Here is a 24,468-nt window from a genome sequence, read left to right on the forward strand (position 1 = left end):
TTTTCCCAAGCCCAACTCCTCATTTGGGTGTATAGGTGAGGCTTCTGGCTCCTCTGGTTACTTCCCTCTAACTGGCCTCTCTGGCTGGCCTTTTATATCCCTAGCCCTGCCGCCTTGCTTCTGGTCAGGTGGGTTGGTGGGGTCAAGGGCTCAGGAAGGGGCTCCTCCCAATCGGGGACCACTCCGACCCACTCCACACTCTCCATCTCAACTCCAGCTCCCGATTATCAGGGCTGGACTCTTGACCCTCCCCTATGTGTGACAAACAGTCCACGCATTGGCATTCTCTTCCCCTGGGCGGCACTGAATAGTTCATGCATATTGTTGTAAAGCGAGGGCGTTAGTATCCCTCATGGTATGCAATCAATTAAGTGGTGCATGGTCTGTTGCCAATACAAAAGGGCTGCCTAAAAGGTAGTATTTCAAGGTAGTATTTAAATTGCCCATTTAAGGGCCAGGGCCTCCTTTTCAATAACTGAGTAGTAGCTTCCTACTGATACAGAATGTTGGATGTTCCTCTCCATCTATGTTGTGGGACAGTATGGCTCTTAGTTCCACTTCTGAGGCATTTGTACCACAAAGGGGTGGTTGAAGTTAGGGCTAAACAGCGCAGGTTCTTGTCACAGGCAATCTTTGAGAGTCTGGAACGCCACTTCACACTCCAGTGACCGGCATACGCATTTGTGGGCTGTCTTTGGGAAAGAGGGCAGTGGGGTTGGGAGGTGGGAAGGCAATGGCCACAAATTGGGGAACAAAGCGGTGATAATATACAGCTAGGCCTAGGAACTGATGCACCTTTCACTTTGTCATGGGTGTGAGAGAGCTTTGTATGGTGTGGACTTTCCCTATAAGGGGGCACACAAGGCCACGTCCCTGCTGGTATCTGAGGTAGATGGTCTCTTGCCAGCTGACCTGGCACTTCTTTGTATTGGTAGTGAGCCCTGTGTCTCGAAGAGTCTGAACAATGGCTGTCATTTAGAGGAGGTGTTCTTCCCAGTGCTGGCTATAAATGACAATATCATCTAGGTAGGTGTTGTCATACTCCACATGGGGTATCAGTAGGCAGTCCATCATACGCTGGAATGTCACAGGAGCATCATGAAGGCCAAAGGGCATCCGGACAAAATGGAACAGTCTGGATGGGGTGGTGAATGCAGTCTTCTCCTAGGAATTTGGATCTAACAGGATTTGCCAATACCCCTTTGTCAAATTGAGGGTTGTAATGTAGTTAGCTGTTCTCAGGAGGTCCAGGAGTTCTTCAGTTTGGGGCATCGGGTAGGCATCGAACTTGGATATGGCACTTATCTTCCTGAAATCTATGCAGACTCATATGCTCCGGTCTGGTTTTGGCACAAGCACTACAGGACTTCACCACTCACTTTGATTGTTCAGTAACTCCTGAGTTTTAACATCTTCTTCTACCACTCCACTCATCTGTTTGGGGCAGAGGGCGGTTAATCTCTTGGACTACCTGGCCTGGGGTTGTCTGAATTGTACGTGACACCAACGTGGTTTGTCCAGGAAGCATGGTAAAGATCTTCTGAAAGGCTGACACGCTTTGCTTTTGCTGAATCTTGGTCAGCGTATCTCCCAACCACAGTTTTTCTTCCCCCTCTGGGTCAGGCACCTGGGGCCATAGAGCCGGTTCTGGTGGGGATGGAGTGATAATTAGCCACTTGTGCTCTCTCCATGGCTTTAGGAAGTTCACATGACAAATTCGCTTCTTTTTTTTCCCGGTCTGGCTGGTGTACTTCATACGTCACTGGATCTGCTTGGTGTGTGATCTCATAGGGATCCTGCCATTGAGCGAGGAGTTAAGCTTCCTCTGATGGGAGGAGAATGAGTACTTGGTCTCCTGGTTCAAATGTCTTCTCTTAGGATCCCTGGTTATAATATTGCTCATGGGTTGTTTGAGCCGCCTGTGGGTTCTCTTGGCTAAAGTCCCTGCCCTGCAAGACGCTCCTGTAATTGTAAAACATACTGGAGAAGCCCCTGAGATGATGGAGTGCTTTCCCAGTCTCCCTCATTAAGTTCAACACCTCACAAGGTTGGTGACCATAGAGGAGCTCAAGTAGGGAGAACTGGGTTGACAACTGGGGCACCTCCGGTATGGCTAACAATAAGGAGGTAGGTAATTGGTCCCACTGCTGTAGTTCAGATTGGGAAAACATCCTCAACATCCCCTGTAGACTTCGATTAATATGCTCCACTAAGCCATCAGTCTGAGGGTGGTACAATGAAGTTTGGAGCTTGCGAATGCTCAGGAGTGCACAGACCTGCCGAAATAATCAGGAGGCAAAATTAGTTCCTTGGTCCATGAGCAACTCCCAGGCAAGGCCCATCCTAGTGAAGACTTTCACTAATTCAGAGCCAATGGTACGGGGCCATGGTATTCTGCAGAGGGATAGACAATGCAACCTGCTTCCCAGAGGCTATCAGAACCAAGATGCATTTGAACCCAGCTTTGCTCCTCTGCAGTGGGCCTACCAGGTCCAAAGCAATGCATTCAAATGGAGTACCAACCACTGGCATGAGTACCAGGGGGTCCTGTAGAACCCCTTGGTTAGCAGCTAACTGGCAGTCAGGACATGACTGACAGTAGTCCTTTACTTCTTGGTAAAGGTAAACACCTGGCCAGAAAAACAGTGACAGGACCCATGACAGGGTCTTGTTTTGGCCCGGGTGTCCAGCGGCAGGGATGGCACATGCAAGCCTCAGAATGGCTCTCTGGTGGCAGTGAGGGACTACTAGCTGGGACCAGACTTTTTGTGTCTGTGCGTCCCAGTCCACTCAATACAGACAGTCAAATACCATCTTGAAATGTGGCCACTGCTTGGCTGCCTGTGGGTCAGTGACAGCCCCGTAGACAAACCACAAAGACAGATCCTCTTGATGATCTTGGGGGAAATCTGCCAGGTGGGTGGTCACCAAGTCTTCTCCAGAGGAGCAACCAGGTTGGTTTGACCCCTCAGGTCCTTCCATTCCCCCCTTTTCTTCTTCCCCTTCTGCGGCGAGCCCCCCACCCTGGACTGCAGATGGCCTACTGCTATAGCCAGACTTTCTGCAAGGGCATCCTGTGTGACAGGGGCCCTGAGACTGGCTCCATAGAGGAGGTCTAAAAACCCCGGCAAGTTTTGACCAAGGATGACTGGGTAGTCTAGAGTGGGGTCCACCCCCACTTCCTCTGATAAACAGTTTTTGGTCAGGGCACTCGGGCTTGGGGGTATCTCCTGACATCCCCATAAATGCACTAGAGCTGGAGCTTCCCATAGGTCAGTACTGGGTGAGGGATAATGTCCTTGTGGACAAGGGTTTGTCCACAGCCAGAGTCTAAAAGGCCAACTACTTCCCATGGCCCCACTTTCACAGGCATTGTCAGCTTGAGCGTCCTCATTCTGTGGGCCTGAGATTCCGCAGTGCACACCCGTCCAAAGTTGCAGTCCATATCTGAACAATCTCGCTTCAGGTACCCCAAGGGGCCGCAGGAAAAGCAAGGTCCAAGTTCCAAATGGGCTGGTCAGGTAGGGGCATCTGGAGGTCAGTTCTGCAGTCCATCCCGTTTCCCAGTTGGGGCGTCTCCCTAGCTTCCTGTTCCCGGGGGCTGGTCAGCCGACTCCTCTCTTGAGCTGGGACCTGGGGTTCCTGAGCGCCAGAACAAGGGTCAGGCTTCCCTCAGGGTCTCTGGAGGGGTGCAGAGACTGCTGGCCTGACTGGGGAAAGTGGGGCATGGGCCCTATCCCAACAGATCCATCTGCTGCCAAGTAGTCCTTCATGAGGGCGATGGCGGCATGGAGTGTCGCTGGATAGTGCCGAAGGACCCGCACCAAGCCCCGCAATGGGAGGACCTCAATGAATTGCTCCAGGGCAATCTGTTCAACAATTTCTTCAGCTGAATTTCATTCTGGGCACAGTCACTGCCGAGCAAGACTCTTAATTTCCTGATCTACCACTCAGGGTCGGGTCCCAGTTGGATAAGTTATATGCTGGAGCCGGTGCCGGAAAGTCTCTGGAGTGATATCCAGGGTGTCCAGGATTGTGGTCTTCACATGTCTATAATGTTGGGCCACTAAAATAAGTAGTCCTTGATAGGCCATCTGGGCAGACCCAGATAGACAGGGAGCTAGGAGAGCAGCCCACTGCTCCCACGGCCAACCTGTCAACACAGCCACCCACTCAAATGTCTCCAGAAAGGCTTTGAGGTCCCCATCAGGCCCCATCTTGGAGAGTCATATTGGTGCAGCAGATATTGGGGTGTCTCCCTCTGCCGCAGGTGGCTATCAGTCAGGTTGGTATGTGAGGGAGGCCAATTGCTGGAAACCTTGTAGCTGGAGTTCTTATTGTTGGGTGGCCAGTCTTGCTGCTGCTGGGTTACCATCCCCTGCATGAATTGCTGCTACTGCTTATGCTGTGCGCCCAGCTGCTGTATCAATTGCGGGTGTTGTTTCTGTTGGCTTCCAGACCAGTACTTAAAATTTTTTTTGAGATCCATTTCTCTCTCTTTTTTCCGTAACTGGTAGCAGCTAAACCCCTTTTTGTCAGGGGTTGGGTCCTGCCCATATTCTCCACCATATGTAGCCCAGTGGGGCTCAGGGAGGGGATTCCCCCTTCCCTCGACTCAGCTCCACTATATCTGCTTAGTCTCTTTGGGGAATTAGCTGCGGCTTTTCAGCTCTGAGGCAATCCACTGTCTCAGATAATGGTCAGTGGCAAACAGTTATCAGGCCTGATCCTGATTCACGGCAGGGCAGTAGGCAAAAACCCAGTTCAGACCCCAGGCCCTGGTGCAGGGCGGAGCTGCAAACAAACAAACAGTTCAAAGCCCAAGCCCTTATTCAAAATAGGGTGGCAAACAAACAGTTCAGAAACAGTTCTCAAGTCCTGGTTGCAACCAACCCAGTTGTGTCTCTCTGGTCAGCAGGTTCAGGCTGCTGTTCAGGAACAGTCAAGGGAGGAGACTGCCACCCAAGAATGAATTGACAGGGGGGATCCAGGCCCACCCACTTCACTGCTTCCCAGGCCAAGGTCCTAACAGCAGCAGGGCAGTCTGCTCCGGAGTCAGTGGGAATCCCGACTGCAACACACTGACCTGGTTCTGGCTCAGCCAAACGGTGGTCAGCTACCCCGGGCGGTATCTGTGTCCTGTGCAGGTCCTCTGGAACCCCCATCCAGGTAAGCAGTCCTTCCAGTCCATTGGCCAGCTGAGGCCCCAATGGCCCAGGCCAGTATCAGCTTCTCCCAAGCCCATCTCCACACATGGATGTGCATGGGAGGCTTCTGGCTCCTCTGGCCGTTTCCCTCTGACTGGTCTCTCTTTTATATCACAGTCCCACCTCCTTGCTTCTGGTCAGGTGGGTTGCTAGGCTCAGGTGCTGCCCACCAGGGATCAGGGAGGGGCTTCTCTCCCTTGGGGTCAGTGGGAAGCCACTCCACCCCACTACACACTTCAGTCAGCACATGACATATTACATACAGATAATGCACATTACAGAACTATACTATACAGAGTATGAAGAATTAAATATCTTTACTAGGATGAGATAAAAAATGAGTTATAGTGCACCTGTTATAAAATAATTATATGAACCTATTTAGAATAGATAATTTGGTAGGGCCCTGAAGGTTCATTTTGATAAATTCCATAATCATATTATTTAAAATCTTAAATTTCACCATTTCAGATATTTAAATCTGAAATTTCAGTGTTGTAACTGTGGGGATCCTGACCCAAAAGGGGATTGTGGCAGTGTACTGTAAAGGCTACTGTAGTTGGGATTATGGACATTAGCAAATAGTTGACTAACAGATAAGCCTAGGCTTATTGGTTAGTCGAGCTGACTATTCTACTACTCGCATTCCTCCCCTTGCTACCTCTGTATCAGAGGGGGGAGGAAGGAAAGCAGGAGTCGGTGCTGGGGGGAGGGAGGGAGAGGGAGCCAGCTTAAAAGACTGTTCCCTCTAGCATTGTTCCCCCGGTGCTGCCTGTCCCTGCTGCGAGGGAGGGGGCAGAGGGAGGCTGCAAAGCAGCCTCTCATGCTGCATGTGGGACCTACTTGATATTGCTACCCTTACTTCTGCATTGCTGCTAGTGATGGTGCTGCCTTCAGAGCTGGGCTCCCAGCCAACATCCACAAAGCTTCCTGCAGCCATGGGAAGTTCCCAGAAGTAGGTGTGCCCCAGTTCTAGGAGAAGCCTGTGATGGACAAGAAATCCCATCCCTCCCCAGTCCAGCTGGGATTAGCAGCTGCAGCCTAGTACAATGCTAGTGCTCATGGAGGAGACCAGATTTTGCAATCTGATGTGTTTTTCACAGCTGTGATTTTAGTAGGGTGCTATATATAGAATAGCTTACATGAATCCCATCTCTTAATGCAAACCCAAGGTGACAGTGCCCCCTTTGAACTTTTAGATAGTGATTTACTTATTTAAAAAATTAAATGTTGACAATATCACATTATTTGATTGTTTTTCTTTATGCATCCTACTTCATTACAATCATCTATAAGATTTTTCTTAAAGCTTACCTCTCTTTTGTCCATGACATTCTTCATGTCCACTGAAAGTCTCTGCATCTGCTATGTAGAGCACTGTTTGTGGCAGCACATGCACATTCTGTGAAGTACAAAAAGATAAATGAAAACAGTGTAAGAAAAGCATACTTTGCTACTTAACTGCAGGTTGTCACACCTTTACTCTATACCTACGTTTCCAGAGAAATATACTATTTAAATATTCATTACTGTTTGGCACTAGAAATACTTTTCTCTTTTGATATTCTGTGGTTCAAGTTCTCTCAAGTTTGTAACACTAGCAGTGTCTGTTATCCGCTTCAGCTTGGCTCATTTTGAAGTGTTGTAACCCATGTATTGATCATTCTTCCTCTGTATATTTAAGGGTTACAACTTTCAAATATTATAAAGTAGAAGAGCTACCCAGTATTGCTTGGGTCCTTAATTCAATTTGTTTTTAAATGATTCATTTAAATTAGGGATGTTAGATAGCAACTGATTGAATAGTTGTGTAATTGCATCAAATTTTAGTGGTTACACAACTATTCAATAGTTCCGGAGTGTGTGTGTGTGTGTGTGTGTGTCAGCCATTGCACTCCTGGCACACTTCTGGGGAGTCCCTTGCAACCCCATTCTATTGCCTCTGTATCAGAGGCAGTAGCACAGGGCGGCAGGTAGGAGCAGTCTCTGTCTACAGCCCTTCGTGGGGTGCCAGCACAGCCCCTATCTGTGGAGGAGACAAGCTCCCTATGGACAGGAGCTGGCTTTTACAACACTCCAAAAATTCTGTTAAAAGAGTCCTTATCTTTCTTGCCTTAAAGCCATTAACGCCTATGTAAACTTTGTTTTAAAACGTAATCATGCAAATGTTATGACCTAGGCCTACCTACAGCCTGAATCTTATCTACAAAAGCTGCCAAAATATTTTTCAATAGAAAGACACCAATCCAAGGGAAGTCAGATCCCGCATTAAGATCTACTAATCTTGGCCTGTACATCTCTGCTCTGGATCCATCTTCCGCTCAACAAACTAAATTTTAGTCCAGGCTTTCTAATATCTCTGGGCAGATGGACACTGTTAAAAAACTCAACAAGCTCTATATCTTTCCCCCCCCTGATACTAGGGCCTTGTGGTCTACACTGGCATGTTTTATTGCCAAAAAGCAGCCTTCTAATAACAAAAACCTTTAAGTGTCCACATTACAATGCAACAGATGTTACAACATATGGCCATTTTTTGGCAACAAAAAGCTTTCAGCCCCCCTCCAAGAGACTTTTGTCTCTGCGCTGTCAACAAGGATACAGTGTGTGTAGGGTTTTTGTCAAGTTTATTGGACTCTGGCATGTATGCCACAAGGCCCCATTTAGCCAGTCTGGACATTACCTTGAATACGGCTGCCTTTCAACCATGTAATGTCTACAGGTAAAGAGATATTTCTCTCTCATTACAAATCCTGGGAAATATAAATCCATTTCCGGTGTCTGTGGCACATTGTGTAGTGATCCTCATGGCATCTTCTCAAGGAAAGAAGGGCGCTGGTCATCAATTCAAACACTCTCCTGCTTGGAACAATGTCAAGCTATTGGATATAATAGGTTGAGCGTGTATGAAAATTTGGTACAGTCAGAGCTGCAAGTGACCAATAAGAACTGGGACATGTACAGTTGCATTTCTCAAGCTCTGTGACACCAGGGATATAAATAAGACACCCTACAATACAGAGCCAATATCTAGAAACTCCGGCAAACCTACCACAAGGCAAGGTGGCAAACAGCCGGTCTGGTTCTGCATTGAAAACATGCCTGTTTTATAAAGAACTAGATGGAATCCTGGCTGGGGACCCCACAACCAAACCCCAGGACACTGTGGAAAGTTCTCAGAAGAGAAGAGTCAGAAATACTTGTCCAGGATACACAGATACAAGCTGATGAAGAGATTGAAGAGGATGAGAAAGTGAGGATCAATCTGGTAACAACCTGTGCACTCACAGGGGGAAATTATTCTCAAACGATGTTTGTGAGGATTCTCAGCAACTCATCATGGAAGAGATGATATATATTGAAGTAATGGAAGGGATGCAAGGTATGTTGGTATGCAGACACCTGGGGTTGAGGGCTGAGTAGGTTGCAGCTATGCAGGGTAGTAAGTTGCTCTATGCCAGGGTTACTCAACACGTGGCCCATAGACTGCATGCAGCCTGCGGCCCTTTTGTTTTCGGCCCCCAGTGTGGTTTGGGTTTGCACGGGGCTCAACATGTGGCATGCAGGTGGGATCCTTTGAACATGGCCTCCACTGGGAACATGCTCCACAATGGCAAGGCATCTCCCAGGTAGGGTGAGTAATGAAAGATGCAAGCAGATGGGCTGGCTGGAACAGACAGGTACAGGGTATCAGTGTTTCTAGCCCCCAGGGAGGAGGTGCCAGGAGTCGCAGGGCACTGTGGGAAATGCTGGTTGCTTAGCCTGTGGCCAGAGCCTGTAAGCTACTAACTGACTCACTCTGGCCATGTTTGGGTCCAGCGCCATGGCCGGGCAGCCCTGCCTCTGTTCCACACAGAGAGATGGACTCCCACGTGGGGATGTCAGCCCTGCTGGGAATCCAGGACGGAGCTCCCAGGCACTTGTCCTTTTTTGCCTCTTATGTCCAGCCTGACTTGCCCAGTTCCCTACCTGCCGCAGGTTGGAGCACGCTGGCTTGGAAAACTTCTTTTTACAGAAGAATCACTCCAAGAAATGCGCAACTTGAAGATTCAAGCTAAACACCCAAAACACTGGTATACAATTTTCTTTTTAATAAGAAGTATTAAAATGTCAACAAAGAAGAGATGCTTGTGGGATGAACACAGGGTTTTCAACCCTGTTTGGGAGATGGAATTTGCTTTTGCAGAGATAAGTGGCAAATCAATGTATCTTCTTTGTTAAAAGACTATCACTGCATTAAAGAAAACAAACCTGAAAAGGCACCATGAATCTTGTCACTCTGAGTTCAAAGACTTGTATCGACCTTGCAGCAATTTAAGAAAAACTAAGATATGAATGCAGGAGTGCTGAAAGAGTGAAAGATGTATCTAAGCTCCCTGTGCACTTTCTGCATTTTCCACCTTGCCAGAAGCAAGTCCAGTTGCTGTAGTATGTTAGATTAGCCTCAAGGCTGCTCTAAGTCTGCACTGCCCACAATTCCGTAGAAGTTATAAGAGGCAAAAAATAAGCACAAAGCAGCACTGCTCTAGTTTTCCCCCTGTGCCGTGAACTTGGGGCAGGGGGCACACCACAGTCATTTCACTGGCTTTGTCAAGGCGGTTGCCCACTCTGACACTCCAAGTTCAGAAGGTGAGGGCCCACAAGAGAGCTTCAAAACCTTGCTTCTATGGGCACTGGTTACAAGAAACTTCCCCACAGAGTCATAAAACACAGATTTTGGGGAATCATTTTTATCCCTAAAAATCAGGGGTGAACACTTGAAACCACCCCCAGGGATACCCCCTCAAGCTCTTTTGCGCCAAAAGAGCTTGAAAAAAAGAAAAGAGAAGAACAAGCTGAAGTCTCTTGGTAACCAATCCCTCAGTCTGAGACATGCAGATACACACAGACAGACCTCCTAGAACACAGGAATCAAATCATCACCTTAAAAAAAGTGATTTTTGTATTACAAAACAAAAGACAAATTTAATAAAGCATACTTTGTTGCTAGATGTTACACAGCAACTAAGGAAAACAAATTAAAACACAGAGAAAAGTCTCAGGGCACAATACAAGGTAGTAGATGGGAAAGGGCGGCATAGATTCACACAGAGCAGTTCAAAACACAAAATAAAGAAACATTACCCTGAACACGACTGGATTTACTTTTCCTTACTTCCAATTTTTTCCTCTGTTCAGTCCACTCCTGTGCCCCAAATTGCTTGGAGACATGGTAGTTCTGCCTGGGTTTAAATCATTCTCTGTGTCTCAACTCCTGGTTTCTCTCTCCCACACAAAGAAAGTGGGCAAGAAATCTATCCAATTCCAATTTTAACCCTCTATCTCAATTTGTTTTCCTGGCCAACACCTTTTCTAGCCACCCCTGAGTTTAACCCCTTAGTCAACAGGTGCTGGTCAGGACTCCTCTTTATCCATTACAGGCTCTAAACAAACTAGGGTGTCCCTTATCTACACTAGGGGTAAGTCCCAAGTATGGAAGTGAGACCACTGCCTTTAGGGTACCTTTGTGCCACTGGAGTGCCAAATGGTTCTAGGGCAGGGGTCGGCAACCTTTTCAAGCCAAAGAACCAAACTATATCAAAATTCAGAACAAGTGGTCAACAAAGAGCCAGTATTAGAATGACCATTTGCATGACTAAAAATATACAACTTAATATTATTGATAACTGACAATGATTAACAACATCATAAAATGTACCATTGTACTCAAGACTTTATTGAATGGGACTTCTCCTGCTGCATCTTTTTGTACAGTTCTTTGAAGTTTACACCACAACTAGCCAAAACCAGCTTCATGCAAGCATTCAGGATGTCTTCTGCCAATCTTATGACAGGGGGCTGGTGATGTGCAGGTGCAAGAGTCTGGGTTGGAGTGTATGAGGGGCTCAGGCCAGAAGGCTGGGATGTGTGGGGGTGCAGGAGTGTTGTGGCAGGGGACTGAAAATGTGGGGACACAGGAGTCTGGGAATATGGAGGTATGAGGGGCTTAGGGCAGGGGAGTCAGGTGTATGATGGGCTCAGGGCTGGCGTGTGGGGGGGTGCAGGAGTGTTATGATGCTGCAGCCAGATGGGAACTGGGGCTAAATTGGGGGCTTGTTGGCCAGGCTTCAATTTTAAATAAAGTAAAATATTATATCCAACACAAAAGGTTTCAACCTGGGCTTTATTTATGGCAGGAGTAGGGAACCTTTTTAGGTTGGGGACCACTGACCAACAGAAAAATCAGTCGGGGACCATACAAGTGAGAAGCAAAAACAAAAAAAAAAACCCAAATCCCTCAACATTCACTGATGTGACCCCCAACTGACACGCCTCACTCTTCTGGTGCACAAGTCCCATAGTGAAGGGAGGGGCAGGGAGGACTGAGGTTCAAGGCTTCAGGCCAGATTTACTTTTCTGGGGTTCCAGGGTTAGTGCATTTTGTGAGGCCCTTCCAGCCTCTGGGTTGGGGCCAAAAATTAGGCATTAAGGCTGCGTCTACACTGGCATGTGCCTTTGTGCAAAAGATTTGCTTTTGCGCAAAAGCATCCGTGCCAGTGTAGACGTTTTCTTGCACAAGAAAGCACCGATGGCCATTTTAGCCATCGGCCTTTCTTGCGCAAGAAATTAACGTTGCTGTGTACACGGTCCCTCTTGCACAAGAATACTTGTGCAAGAGGGCTTATCCCTGAGCGGGAGCGTCAGAGTATCTGCGCAAGAACCACTGATTTTGTACATTACAAAATCAGTGTTCTTGCGCATATACTTGCGGCCAGTGTAGACAGACAGCAAGATTTTGCACAAAAGCGTCTGCTTTTGCGCAAAATCTTGCCAATGTAGATACAGCCTAAGTGTGTGGGACAGGGCTGCCAGTGAATGGGTTAGGGATGGGAGTGCAGGATATGAGCGGAAGGTGGGATGTAGGAGGTGAGGGTGCAAGGTCTGGCCAGTGGGCAAACTGCCTGGCCGAGGAGCAGAAGCAGGCTGGCTACTTAGCCAGGAGGTTGGGGGCAAAGAGGATGTTGGCCACAGAGCTGGGGGGACGTTGGCCAGTGGGATGGGAGCAGAGGGTGTCTGGTCTGGGAGCAGGGGGGGTTTTGACTAGAGGGCTGGGGGGGTTTTGGCCAGGGGGCTGCAGGCAAGGAGTGTCTGGCCATAAAGCAGGGGAGATTTTGGACAGTAGGGTGGGGACAAGGGGTGTCTGGGGAGGCGGTGCCTGGACAGGAGGAAGGGCTGTCTGGTCAGAAGGGTGAGGGTGTGTGTGTCTGGGCATGAGGAGGTGCAGGGCACTCGTTTTCATGCCATAGTGCAAGCACCATGTAACACACCTCCCACTGCTCCCATTCCCTGCAAGCCTCCGAGAAGGACTGGCAGGAAAGACTGCAGGAAGAGTGTCCGGAGGGAAAGAAATGTCAGTACGCAGGGAGCCACCTCTGGTTCCTAGTTTTCCTGATGTGTGTGTGTGGGGGGAGGGGGGGAGGGGGGAGGCGGCGGAGGGGAGATGCTGTCACACCAAGCCATGTCTAGCCTATTTGTTCCCTGCATGCCGGATCCAGCAGGGAAGGGGCTCTCTCTCCTCCATCCCTCCCTGCAGGAAGCTGTACTGGTGTTTGAGTCTTGCGGGGGCCATAACGCTGTAGCGTCAACATGAGCTCCATGCTGCAGGGGAAACTGGGGGAGGGGCGCCCTCAGCTGGGGCTCCAGAAGAGCCATATTTGACTCCCTAGAGAGCCATGTTTGGTTTGCAAGCCATAGGTTGCCTACCCCTGTTCTAGGGCATCCAATGGTAACTCCTGGCTAGAAGGTGAGGGGATGCCCTGTCTCTCCATGCCACTGCATTTGATCTGGAACTGCTGGGTTTTCCTTGTACAGGAAGTACCTGCCCAGCCTTCTTCTTCACATGGCCACCTGGTACTGCATAATGCTGCACAAACAGCATGGATGCCCACCGGCACAGCCAAGCACCATCCGGGTAAGGACATGCCTTTCCCCACCCTATGAAGTGGTGCCAGGAGCCTGTGGCACGCCATTGTGGGAGTCAACATCTAAAGATGGATGAAGCACCCTACTAATGTAAAATCCTGACATTAGAACCAGGTATATAGGAATAATAATAATAATGAAACATGTAGAAATAGCCATTTTCAATAAACACTTACTCTATCCCCAAAGCCACATCCATCTGCAGGCCATTTTATCTCAGATATGAAACCTACATCACAATGAACTTAATGGGAGTTTTGCTATTGACTTCATCAGTGAGGTCAGTATTTTTTTTCAGATCCACAGATGCCACATTATTGAACATAATAAGAGAACAGATAGATGCCTAAAGAGATGGCTATTGAAAAGCTGACATGCTGGCAGTTTGCTTTACTACACAAGCACAAATTGCTTACAAGATGCTGAACTAAGCATGGAAACAGCAGGAAAGAAAATTCAGTGAAAGGAAGCAGGGGATTTCTACCACCTATACCAGGTGCAAGCCTCCTGGTGGCTCAGCACAGAATGTCAGCCCCCCCCCCCCCCCCATTTTTTTTTTTTTTTAAGAAAAGGCTTCAGAATTTAGATTACTGAGGGTAGTCGGTTCAGGACAGTAATATCAGTCGTTAGAGTAGCATTTGTCACTGAATCATACTGCCTGAGAAGCAGATTTTTAAATACTTTCTTCAATTTACATACAATTAAATGTTTAAATATGTATAAATACAAAACATTCCCACTTCTAAAAACAAGTATTTGTTAAGCCAGAAACAACAAAATAACGTGGGGCTAAAAAATTGATTTATTCAAAGCTACTTCTTTCCCTTAGTATGTACAATTAAGATGACAGAGATTTAAATGGCAAGATCCCAGCCACCAGCACAGCTACTCCCCACTTGGCCCCAGTCGCCCAAGCAGCCAGAGGAAATGCTTCCCACACAGTCCTGGCTTCCACCCTGGCCGATCGAGTGGCCAGAGGAAGTCACTTCTCAGGCAGCTCCAGCCTCCAGAGCAGAGCAGCTGCTTCCCATGTGGCCCTGGCCGCCCTAACAGCCACCTAAGACACAGCTGTGGCCACTGCCACATCCCTGTCCCCATCCACCAGAGCAGCCACACCACTCAACCTTCCAGTCCAGCAATGCAGGATGGCAGGGGATCCCAGAGAGTGGGTCTGGATTGCACTGACTGCCAGCCCTGCCCCACAGGTACCACAGAATAGTCAACTAATCACTAAGAATTCATGTGGTTAATTGACTATTTTATTACCTGCCATCTAACATCCCCATTGTACCACAGTAGCTAGAAATTCACATTGGCCATTGCAATGTATATAATTAACAATGGTATTTTACCTACCTCAAGTTCTTCAGCTAATGCACGGACCAGTGAATGACTATCAGATGGACCAGGCTCAAGTGCAGAGACCCACTCTATGCTCTGCTGTGTTCTCAGTAATCTACGGGCACATTCTCTCCACAAACGGCAAACACTGAAATACAAAGCTTTACTACAATACACAAAACAAAAACTTAGCAGCTGTCAACCATTTTTTTCTTGTTGACTTCTAAGTGTCTACCCACATTCTTGAGAAAATCTTACCCTTAAAAAAAAGTTTCAAGTTTAAAACAGAGTGTAAACCAGGGCTACTTAACACATGGTGGGCTGCAGCCTGCAGTACAGTTTGGGTTTACGCGGGGCTCAACATGCGGCCCGCGGGTGGGATCTTTTGAACATGGCCTGCACTGGGAACACGCTCCATAATGGCAAACCAATATAACGATCTTCTGTTGATATGCATTTTAGTTGTTAAATTCCTGGACTGCCATTGCTCATTAAAAGTGCTGTGGAAAGATGGTAACTATTGAATTTTATTAATATCAGCGCAACTGACTTAAATAGGGCCTGCACATTGTGCAGTCTTGCCTAAATCTTTGTATTCCTGTCCATCAGTGTGAAAGAAGCTATTTGCATGTATTTGCATATATATTTGCATGTACGTGCAACCACACTTGAGTGGCAGCCCTCAGCATGTGCTGTATGATTGTGGCTGCCGGGGCTTCCAAATTGAGTAGCCCTGGTATAAACAGTGGATTAGTTTTCTACTAATTTTTATTAAAGCACAAACTGACTGCATTATTTGTATGGGTATTGTCCTAAGAGTTGTTTCCGATTTAAAAAAATGCTGTCAATTTTGACTACCTAATTCAGTACCAGTCAGAACAAATTAAGCAAATAATGGTGATGCTGGTCAAAAGGGCATATTGAATAATTCATTCTCAGCTCCTCTCTACAGCTCAAATATATAAATCAGTAAAACAAAATGGTGTTAAAGTCCAGATAATGTAACTTTTTTTAAAATATTGAAAGGACCGCATACTCCTTGTATTCTCAAAAAAGTATTTTTTCTTGTATCATTAGATTTGGTCACAAAATCTATTCTTCTGACTCATAAGAATTTAGTGCCAACAAAACTCAATGTATGTAAAGAACACAGTGATGTTTTTCTTCAAAAAAGAAAAATGTTGATTTGAAACATTCAGAAGCCCTTGGCTCATGTAACATAGTTAGTTTTAAAAGAAATGTGTCAAGCAACCACAAAACTCCTGCTTCCGTGGTTTGTGTTGCAGCTCTGCTAACCAAAGCAGCTGTGCTGCTAGAGAAGAGCATTTACTGGAAGAACCCAAAGCGCTTCGGGGGTAGCCGGGCTGGTCTGTGATTCCAAAAGCCACGCACAGTCCCGCGGCGCGGCAGGGCCTGCTCTACATGGAGACACGGGATCCCGAGCGCTCGTGGGGAAAACACTTGTCATCGGACGAGCACAAATAATCCGTCAACGTTAACACGCGACAAGCGTTGTTACAAGCCCCGCCCACAAGCCGCTCCCCGCTCAGATAAACGCCTCGAGCCCATTCCTCGCCTGCTCAGAAACGAGGCCTGGCGGGCCTGCAGCTCCGACCTGCGCACCGGGCGCCAGGGCTGCCTGGGGGAAGCAGCGGGGACGCGAGGCCAGGCCCGATGCGGACTAAGAGGAAACCCAAGGCCGCTCCTCACCAGGCTGCCCGCAGCAGCGCCTTGGTGGGCAGGAAGCTCAGGACCCGCTCCACCACCACGCACAGGTTACTCAGCACGTAGGCCCGTTTGCCGTCCAGCTCCATGGCAACTGCGCCCACGGCCTTCCTCGCGACCCAGGCGGCGCACTCCGAGTACGTCATCCGTAAGGCGCCCACTTCCGGTCCGCCTCTAACGCACGTCATCTGCTCGCGCGGGATCCGGCGGCTAGCGTCTGAGCAGTGGCCACGTGACCTGATGAATGACGCGGGGAGTGACTCGCTAGTGGGCGTGGCTAGCGCGGCACGCGGCGCGTTGGGTTCTGCTCCCTGCTGCGGAGCAGGGTGGAGGCGGCTGTGGGGTGGCTGACCCCGCCCGGGCCGGAACGCGCAGCAGCAGACACGGCCGGACGGGATCTGCCGTGACCCCGCGCAGCAGCTCCAGGCTGACCGCTTCCGGCGACTCTCCGAGGGGGGGCCGCCAATGGGAGCGAAGAGGCTGCAGCAGGGGTAGTGCTGCTGTCTCCCCTGTGCAGAGCAGAGCGCCACGTGGAGCTGCCAGCCGCCTCCAAGGAAATGCCTTAGAGCCTGCACCTGGAGCTCCATCTCCTGCAGCTGCTCACCACCTGAAACCTCTTCATGCGCATCCCCCCCCCAACCATTTCCTCCCAAACCTTGCACCCCCTTCTACTAGCGATGCTAAAAACTCATTATTTTATAAGCCATTGAAATTTACAGTGGCTACACCTTTACACAGAGGGAGGCATAGGGAGCCAGCTTTTTTAAGTAGGCGGCCCATGAGCACCAACTCTTGCCTCTCCCCACCCCTGGGCGCATTGCTACCTTTGATTCTGAGATAGCGGGCAGGGAAGAATGGAAGGGGCTGTGTGTAATCATTTGGCCAGTGGTTCTCAAATTCTTTGGCCTATGGACCACCTGGCTCAATGGAAACCTTTCTGTGGACCACCAGTTGCTAATGGAAACTCACCGTTAATTACATAATTTTGCCCAAGACATTTTGCTAGTGCTGCAACTAGGGAAACTGATTTAATTTAACTTTCTCATGTTTATCAAACTTCATTTTAAATAATAAAATATTAATTTATGTCCAACACAAAAGGTTTCAGTGTTTTCTTTATGGCAGTTGTGGGGAATCATTTTTTGTGTCAGGGACCACTGACCCACAGAGAAATCAGGTGGGGACTACATAAGTGAGAAGCAAAAAAGCTATTCCCCAAACCCTCACTGCTGTGGCCCCCCAACTGAGATACCTCACTCCTCTGGCACTCAAGCCCCACGGGGGAAGGGAAGACCAAGGTTCAGGGCTTCTCAGAGGCCAGATTTACTTTCCTGTGGTTCCAGAGTTAGTGGATTTTATGGATCCCCTTGGGCTCTGGGGTGGGGGGAAAATGAGGTGTTCAGTGTGTGGGACAGGGCAGCCCGTGGATGGGCTAGGGAAGGGATTCAGAATCTGGGAGGGAGGTGGGGTGCAAGGTTTGGGTGGGAAATAGGGTGCAAAAGCAGGCTGGAATAGGAAGACTGACAGGGGGAAGGTGCAGGAGCAAGAGAGGGTGCAAGAGCAGGCTGAAGGTAGGGTGTTTGGCCAAGAGAGGGGTGCAGAAGCAGCCTGAGGGTAGGGTGTCTGGCTAGTAGGGAGGATATATGAGCAGTTCAGGGGCAGGGTGTCTAGCCAGGGGTAGGAAGTGCCTGGGGCTAAAGCTGGGGGCAGAGCAGCTGAGAGGATTCAGAGAGATGGGAGCATGGTGCCCCTGGGAATAGGCCGGGGGGGGGGGGGGGGGAGAGGGTTCAGGGAAATGGAGGGGTAGGGAGGCTGGGCATGGCCCGGGTGGGTGGGTAGGTGACCCCGGGGTATCCAGTCCTGCAGGGGTCCAGTCCATGGCATCCTCAAGGACCGAGCCATTGCTTGACTCCTCCCCCAAGACTGAGTCCCCATGGGTGCAAAGCAGTGTTCCCTCTAAGATTTTCCATTCATGAGGAGCGAGTTTTGTGTACCAATATTGAGGTCATGTGCACTTGTTCAGATGTGTGCCACTGTGGCACCCAAGTTATAAACTTCTCCCTTTTCCCCTCTGTTGTCATATCTCCCATTCTGCCCTTGCCTCATCTGCTCTCCTGGTGCCTGCTGCATGTCAGGACTGCTGCGTAACTTCTTGCTAGTTGTCTGGAGCTTCCTCTGTCTCAGCCCTGCTTCAGGGACTGAGAGGCAGGACACCAGACACCGTGACTGCAGCCCTATAGGCTGGGAACAATCAGGAACTACACAGCATGGTGCAGCAGCTAGCAGGAAGCCTGCCATCCAATGGTGCATTGCTGACTGGAGTGACCAGTTATCCCAGTCCAAAACAGGATGCCTGATCACCTTAGTTGCATATATAGGTGAGTGATTTTTAAGGCACGGGCTCTAGCTGGATTAGAGCTTATCAACACTAATCGGGCCTTCTGATTATGTGCATAAGAAAAAAGGTACACAAACATCCAGCAGCATATTTTAAATTAAAATGGTCCCAATCCCCACACAACATTTTACTTTATAGAGAAGTAATGATTAAGCTAACTGCATAGTTGCTCATTAGGAAAGAAGTGAAAAATAAACTAATTTTAATATCACATACAAAAAAAGCAGATGAAGCAGATATGGGTAGCTGTAGCACCCATCAATGCTTTAAGTGTCATTTTAGAAACCCAAGAAGCTGTTGTTTAGCGCAAAAGCGTATCTATCTCTTCTACCAACAAAAGATGTTCCAAGATCTCACCCACCTTTTCTCATAATCCTGGGATCCAGTACAACTACAACAATATTGCAAACAACTTTCAGAAATGGTCAGCAGTTTCTATGTTAATGTTCCTTTAATGCAGATTTCTATACAGAGAGTAAAACTTGAAAGTTACTTTAGTATCAACATCTGTATTGAAAGTGACATTTCCCATGCCCATGCAGCTCAACACATTTTTGCCCTATATTCCCATAGAACATTGCCACTATAAGTAGAGTTGAGGTGCACTCACTGCATTTTTAATTTTTAGGTTTAGAAGATTTTCCATTTTTTCAAGGTGAATGGGGGTCAAACTCAAATATGATCTTACTGCAAAACAATTATTTTGTTTCCTGTTTCTGATTTAGATTGTGAACTCAACACAAGGATTCTTTGACAAAGGGAAGTGTGAGGCAGCACAGTACTGTTTGCTTCCACTTGCCAAATTAGGTAATTTGGCTGCTGTGCTAATGATTTTCAGCTCTGTCTGTGACTGAGTAGGTTTCTGGTTTTCCTAGCAAGATCAGAGGAATTAGATAAAGGCTGCAATGGGAGGCTTGATTCCAAGAAAGTTTAAGGTGTCTGGATGGGGAGGAAAGTGAAATGAAAGAGGTGAAAGATTGAATCTGATTGCTTTCCTTCCATTTGCTCACTTGGGCTACATCTACACTGCAGGCTTCTTGCACAAGAAGCCTTTTGCACAAGAGTTTTTGCACAAAAATTTCTTATGCAAAAGCACGTCCTCACCTCAAAGCACATTGCAAAAGTGATGTGGTTTTGCGCAAGAGAGTGTCCACACTGCATGAATGCTCTTGCGCAAGGAAGCTCTGATTGCCATTCACAGAAAGGCCATGTTTATGGCCATGCTTTTTCCCACAGGCACAAGAAACCCCTCTGGAGCATCCACACTAGCCTTTTTGCACAATAGCTGTAGCGCAAAAAGGAGTTATGCCTCGTAAAAGGAGGTTTACCTATGCCGGAAAAAGCCCTCCCTTCTGCCGTTTTACGGTTAATTTACTTGCACAAAAGCACATTTGAGGTGTGGCTGCTCCACGGGTTTTTGTGCAAAAACAGCTGTTTTTGCGCAAAAACCTTGCAGTGTAGATGTAGTCTTGTTGGTTAATGAGACATGCAGTTTGAAAGTCCCTTTGATGTTAGAGGATAAAGTAGCAGCAGTGGAATACTTCTCATCTGTGGCTGGGCAAGTCAATCTCTCCCCCCACCCTCGACTCCTTATGGGCCTTATTACCATTGATCCATGTGATTTTTATATTTAGACCAAAGGTGGGGAACCCTTTTGGGTCAGGGGCCGCTGACTCATAGAAAAGTCGGGCAGCAGGGGCTGAAGTGCCAGCAGAGGCTCCCCACTGCTGGGGGGGAAGAAGTCCTGAGTCTCGGGGCTGGATCCTGGCAAGCTGGGTCATAGGTTCCTCAGTCTATAGACTATAATGCATTTTATGGGCCCATACCTAAAGTAGGAATGTTAAGGACTAGTTGACTATCCAATAAGCAAATACCCAGTCCCCAGCTGACCCCAGCTCCACGTGGCATTTCCAATTGGCACCACAGCATGGAGCCTGGGGTCAGCGGGGGACTCGAGTCCCCTACTGACCCCGGACTCCATGCTGCATTGTCACTTTGAAATACACAAGAACCCCTGCATATGAATTAGTCGAGTAGTTACTTAACATCCTTAACCTAAAGACAATTTAGGAACATTATCTAGTGCAGAATGCCCTAGTCTATATACTTAATGGAGCTTTTCACAGGATTATTTTACACCTGTGCTCATGAGCCTGAAATTCAAAGTGTTTTTAACCTGTTGACCAGTTTTTCCTTTTTATAAATTGCATTGGTTGGGAACACACACATGTATGTTTATGAACAGAAAGCTGTCTATATTTGAAGACTAACCACAAACAGAATAATTCTTAAAATGGTTCTTTATTCATAAACTTGATGCAAGTTTACAAATTACTGTACATTGCCAAATAATTCTGCAATGAAAAATGAAATTCAAAACAAAGCATGCCAAATGTGCATCTGTCAACCTGCTAGCCCATTAGAATATTAAAGAATTTAATAATGTATTCAAAGATTTTAGCCTCAGCTTTTAAGGAACTTTTAATGCTTAAAGTGTTCTGCCTCTCTCTTAAGGTTGCTGTCCGAGCAACTGGCTACCAAGATTGCATATGAATATATGTACAACCAAGTAAGCAGAAAGGCTGGCAAGTCATCCACTATGCTCCCTAGAAAACTATTTGAAACAAAGAGTACTTATCAGGAGTAGTGCCAAATTCCTTCATCTGTTCTTTCAAGCTAAAAACTGGATCTAGAAGCAAATGCACAAGGCCTCATGTGTGTCTGATAGAGAAAAGAAGAGCACAAATCTGATAGCTGTAACTTAAAAAACCCACATGCTTCTGGGCAAAAAAAAAGTGCTTAATCCATGGTACACACCCTTATATCAATCCCTGGCAGTACAAAGGTCTAATCACTAATACTACAACCAAAATAGAATTGATTTAGATAAGGCAATGAAATATAGTAATTACACAGACCCAGATTCATTTCCAAAATAATGAAATAATAGTTCCTGTTAGTCTTTCAATAACAAAAAGTACTATCATGATTATTTCTACATTATTTCAACATTATTTCTACAAATCTGAATCAGGTGATGTCTTTTTTGTATTTTATTGTAACTTTTATATAAAAACTTTTGTTCAAGGATTTTCGTTCTGATTTGTGCCAATCACTTTTAAGTTTATTAGTTTACAAATGATTGCAACAACCCGTTAATAAAATGGAACACCTAAAAAGATTTTTAGTATCTTAAATAACTTCAAGCTTCATACTCTGGCTCCATTTTTTTAAGTAGCTTGAGCCAACAAGTAGCAGGAACAGCCCAGCAAGATTCTGATGCCCCAGTGGAAGTGACTAGTTACATGGTTTTATTGGCACAGCCTTGTTCTGCTTAAAAATGCAACAATCTAATTATGAGCATCTCTTCCAAGAAACAGTTCATATCCTCACATAGTCATGAAAAAGTTTAATGACTTTACATGTTGTTTTCCTATATCATTAATTTGGCAATACTACAAATATTTTCATTTTAGACCAGAAAAAGTACTGTGATTTACAAGACCTGAAATTTCCTAAAACAGTATTAAACAATGTATTAAACTTTGTTGGCTTTAAATGAAACATTACAATGCAAGTCTCTGCAGTCCACATTCTGCAAAAGGTAAGAAATAGTGAGTGACTACTATTGAATGAACTTCTAGTAACTCAATAACCAGCTTTAAAAAATTTGCACTTTTAAACAAAAAGGAGAAGAGAGGGAGTGGCCCAAATATGCTTAATCCATAGGGACAAATACAGTAAAGGCCAAAACTGCTCAGTCCAAGATATCTAATAAGAGTGAAATGGTAAGGCTGTAAATTATATTGGATTTATCAGTTGACAGATGATAATCCACTAATTTACCTAATAGCTAAAGTCTTCAGTACAGCTGTTATAGGGGCACTCATAGCTTGAGTCTGTGTGCGCGTGTGTGTGTGTGTGTGTGCTGGAAAGAAATAAAAAAGAGCTGTTTGACATTGGTCCAGGTGTCCATAGTCCACAATATTAACCATCTTCTTTTGGAGGAGTGTACCATCCTACAGAAGAACAAACACATTAGGCACTCTTAATTTTAGCGTGAGATGGCTTTAAGATCTATTCTGATGTGTAATTGAAACTTAATTGTATTTGAAAAGCAAACCAATTCACAATAGACCTTACACTTTCAATGAGAGTTAAAGCACTCATTGCTTTGCAAGATCAGACCCAGGTTTTATATTGAATATAAAGCATTGAGCTCCTGTTAGCCACAGCCATCCTGCTAAATTAAACAAACTTAAGACACCAACATAGAAAGCAAAGAGGAATGTGATCTAGTTAAAACAAAGGCCTGGGTTCTGGGATGTATTAGCTAGGAGTGTTGTAAACAAGACATAAGTAGTAAATTCTTCCACTCTACTCAGCACTTACAAGGCCTCAAAACTGGACTGATGTGACCAGTTCTGATATCACACTTCAGGAAAGATGGACACACTGGAGAAAGTCCAAAAGAGAGCAACAAACATGATTAGGTCTAGAAAGCATGACTGCTAGGAAAGACTGAAACTGAGTTTTAGTTTGAAGAAGAGATGACAGAGGGGCACATGATAATTTTCCAGTATGTAACAAGTTGTTATAAAGAGGATGGTGATAAATTATTCTGTTTAATCACTGGAGATAGGACAAAAATAATGTCTTAAATTGCAGCAAGAGACATTTAGATTAGAACTGGGGAATTTTTCCTAATGCCTAAAGGTAGTTAAGCACAGGAATATGTTACCTAGGGAGGTTGTGTAATCTTGGTCATTGCTGGGTTTTAAGAACAGGGTAGACCAGGGTTTCCCAACCTATGGTCGGGACCCAAATATGGGTCGCCATTACATTTCAAGAGGGTCACCAGGTGTCTCCCCAGGTGGCTCGTAAGGAGTCATTCACACATTTTTTGAATTGCCCTGGGTCACCAAGTCTTCCTGAATTGTCAAAATGGGTCCTCATCTAGAAAAAAGTTGGGAACCACTGGGCTAGACAAACAGCTTTCAGGGATGGTGTAGATCAGGGGTGGGCAATAATTTTCACAGGGGAGGGCCATTTAATTAATTTTGGTATGTGGTCACAGGCCAGCTCCACCCTGTAAAGGGCAGGGCTTGGGACTAGCCTCCTCCCAGAGTTGTCTGGGGCCCGAGGCTTTGAATTAAAAACACAGCAAAGGGCTCGTGGCTCCCAGACCTGCCACTACTTTGTTGTCTGGCAGCCACCTGGGGTTGCTGCGCCTATTTAAAGGGCTCATGGCTCCAGTCCTTGATGGGGTAGCGCTGCAACTGGGAGCCACGAGCCATTTAATAGGATCCTCCTGCTTGAGCCACCACCTTGAAATTCAGAGGCACAAGCAGCAGGATATAGATAGAAAGTGGCCAGATGCAGTCTGTGGGTCACTTCAAAGTGTTAGGTGGGCTGGTTCTGGCTCCCAGGCTGCATCTTGCCCAGCCCTGGTTTAGATAATACTTAGTCCTGTTTCACTGCAGGGGGCTGGACTACATGTCCTACTGAGATTTCTTCCTGTCCTACATTTCTGAGATTTTCAATCCTGCAAGACATGCATACAGTTATATGTTTGATTATATTGGTATATGAATATAAAAAATCCATTTTCATACTCAACTTTTGCACAAGTGTTTGAAAATATATACTAAGATGTTCTTGGTGTTACAAGTATTTTCCATCCTCCTGAGGAGGGAACTGAAATGATGAACTAAAACAGTAAGTGCAGAAATGCTAACTAAGCAGTTTATCTTTCAATAGATATTTAAATATTGCTACAAACTCAGAATAACTTCCAATTCTGTGAAGGTTTATTCGGAGAGAAAGTCTGCATGG

At 46.6% G+C, this 24,468-nt stretch overlaps 2 protein-coding genes across 7 annotated transcripts in view; both read right to left on the minus strand.

Annotated features, from left to right (window-relative positions):
* Positions 1–17,317, minus strand: part of FBXO22 (F-box protein 22) — a 41,159-nt gene extending 23,842 nt beyond the window's left edge. The window contains exons 1-3 of one of the 2 annotated variants that reach the window (XM_006126236.5): positions 16,284–17,317; positions 14,526–14,658; positions 6,522–6,609 (exon numbers count right to left, since the gene is read on the minus strand). In XM_006126236.5, the coding sequence (XP_006126298.2) occupies positions 6,522–6,609; positions 14,526–14,658; positions 16,284–16,822 (760 nt within the window). In that variant the 5' untranslated portion in view covers positions 16,823–17,317. Of the gene's footprint in view, positions 1–6,521; positions 6,610–14,525; positions 14,659–16,220 lie in introns of both variants that reach the window. The other variant, XM_075897350.2, reaches the window with a different exon arrangement.
* A 3,598-nt stretch (positions 17,318–20,915) lies between these two features.
* Positions 20,916–24,468, minus strand: part of UBE2Q2 (ubiquitin conjugating enzyme E2 Q2) — a 120,594-nt gene continuing 117,041 nt past the window's right edge. For all 5 annotated transcript variants that reach the window (XM_075897353.2, XM_075897355.2, XM_075897352.2 and 2 more), the window contains one exon: positions 20,916–22,652. In XM_075897353.2, the coding sequence (XP_075753468.1) occupies positions 22,621–22,652 (32 nt within the window). In that variant the 3' untranslated portion in view covers positions 20,916–22,620. The remainder of the gene's footprint in view (positions 22,653–24,468) is intronic.

The sequence above is a fragment of the Pelodiscus sinensis genome, chromosome 14, assembly GCF_052426305.1.
Source record: "Pelodiscus sinensis isolate ZL-2025 chromosome 14, ASM5242630v1, whole genome shotgun sequence".
NCBI lineage: Eukaryota > Metazoa > Chordata > Testudines > Trionychidae > Pelodiscus > Pelodiscus sinensis.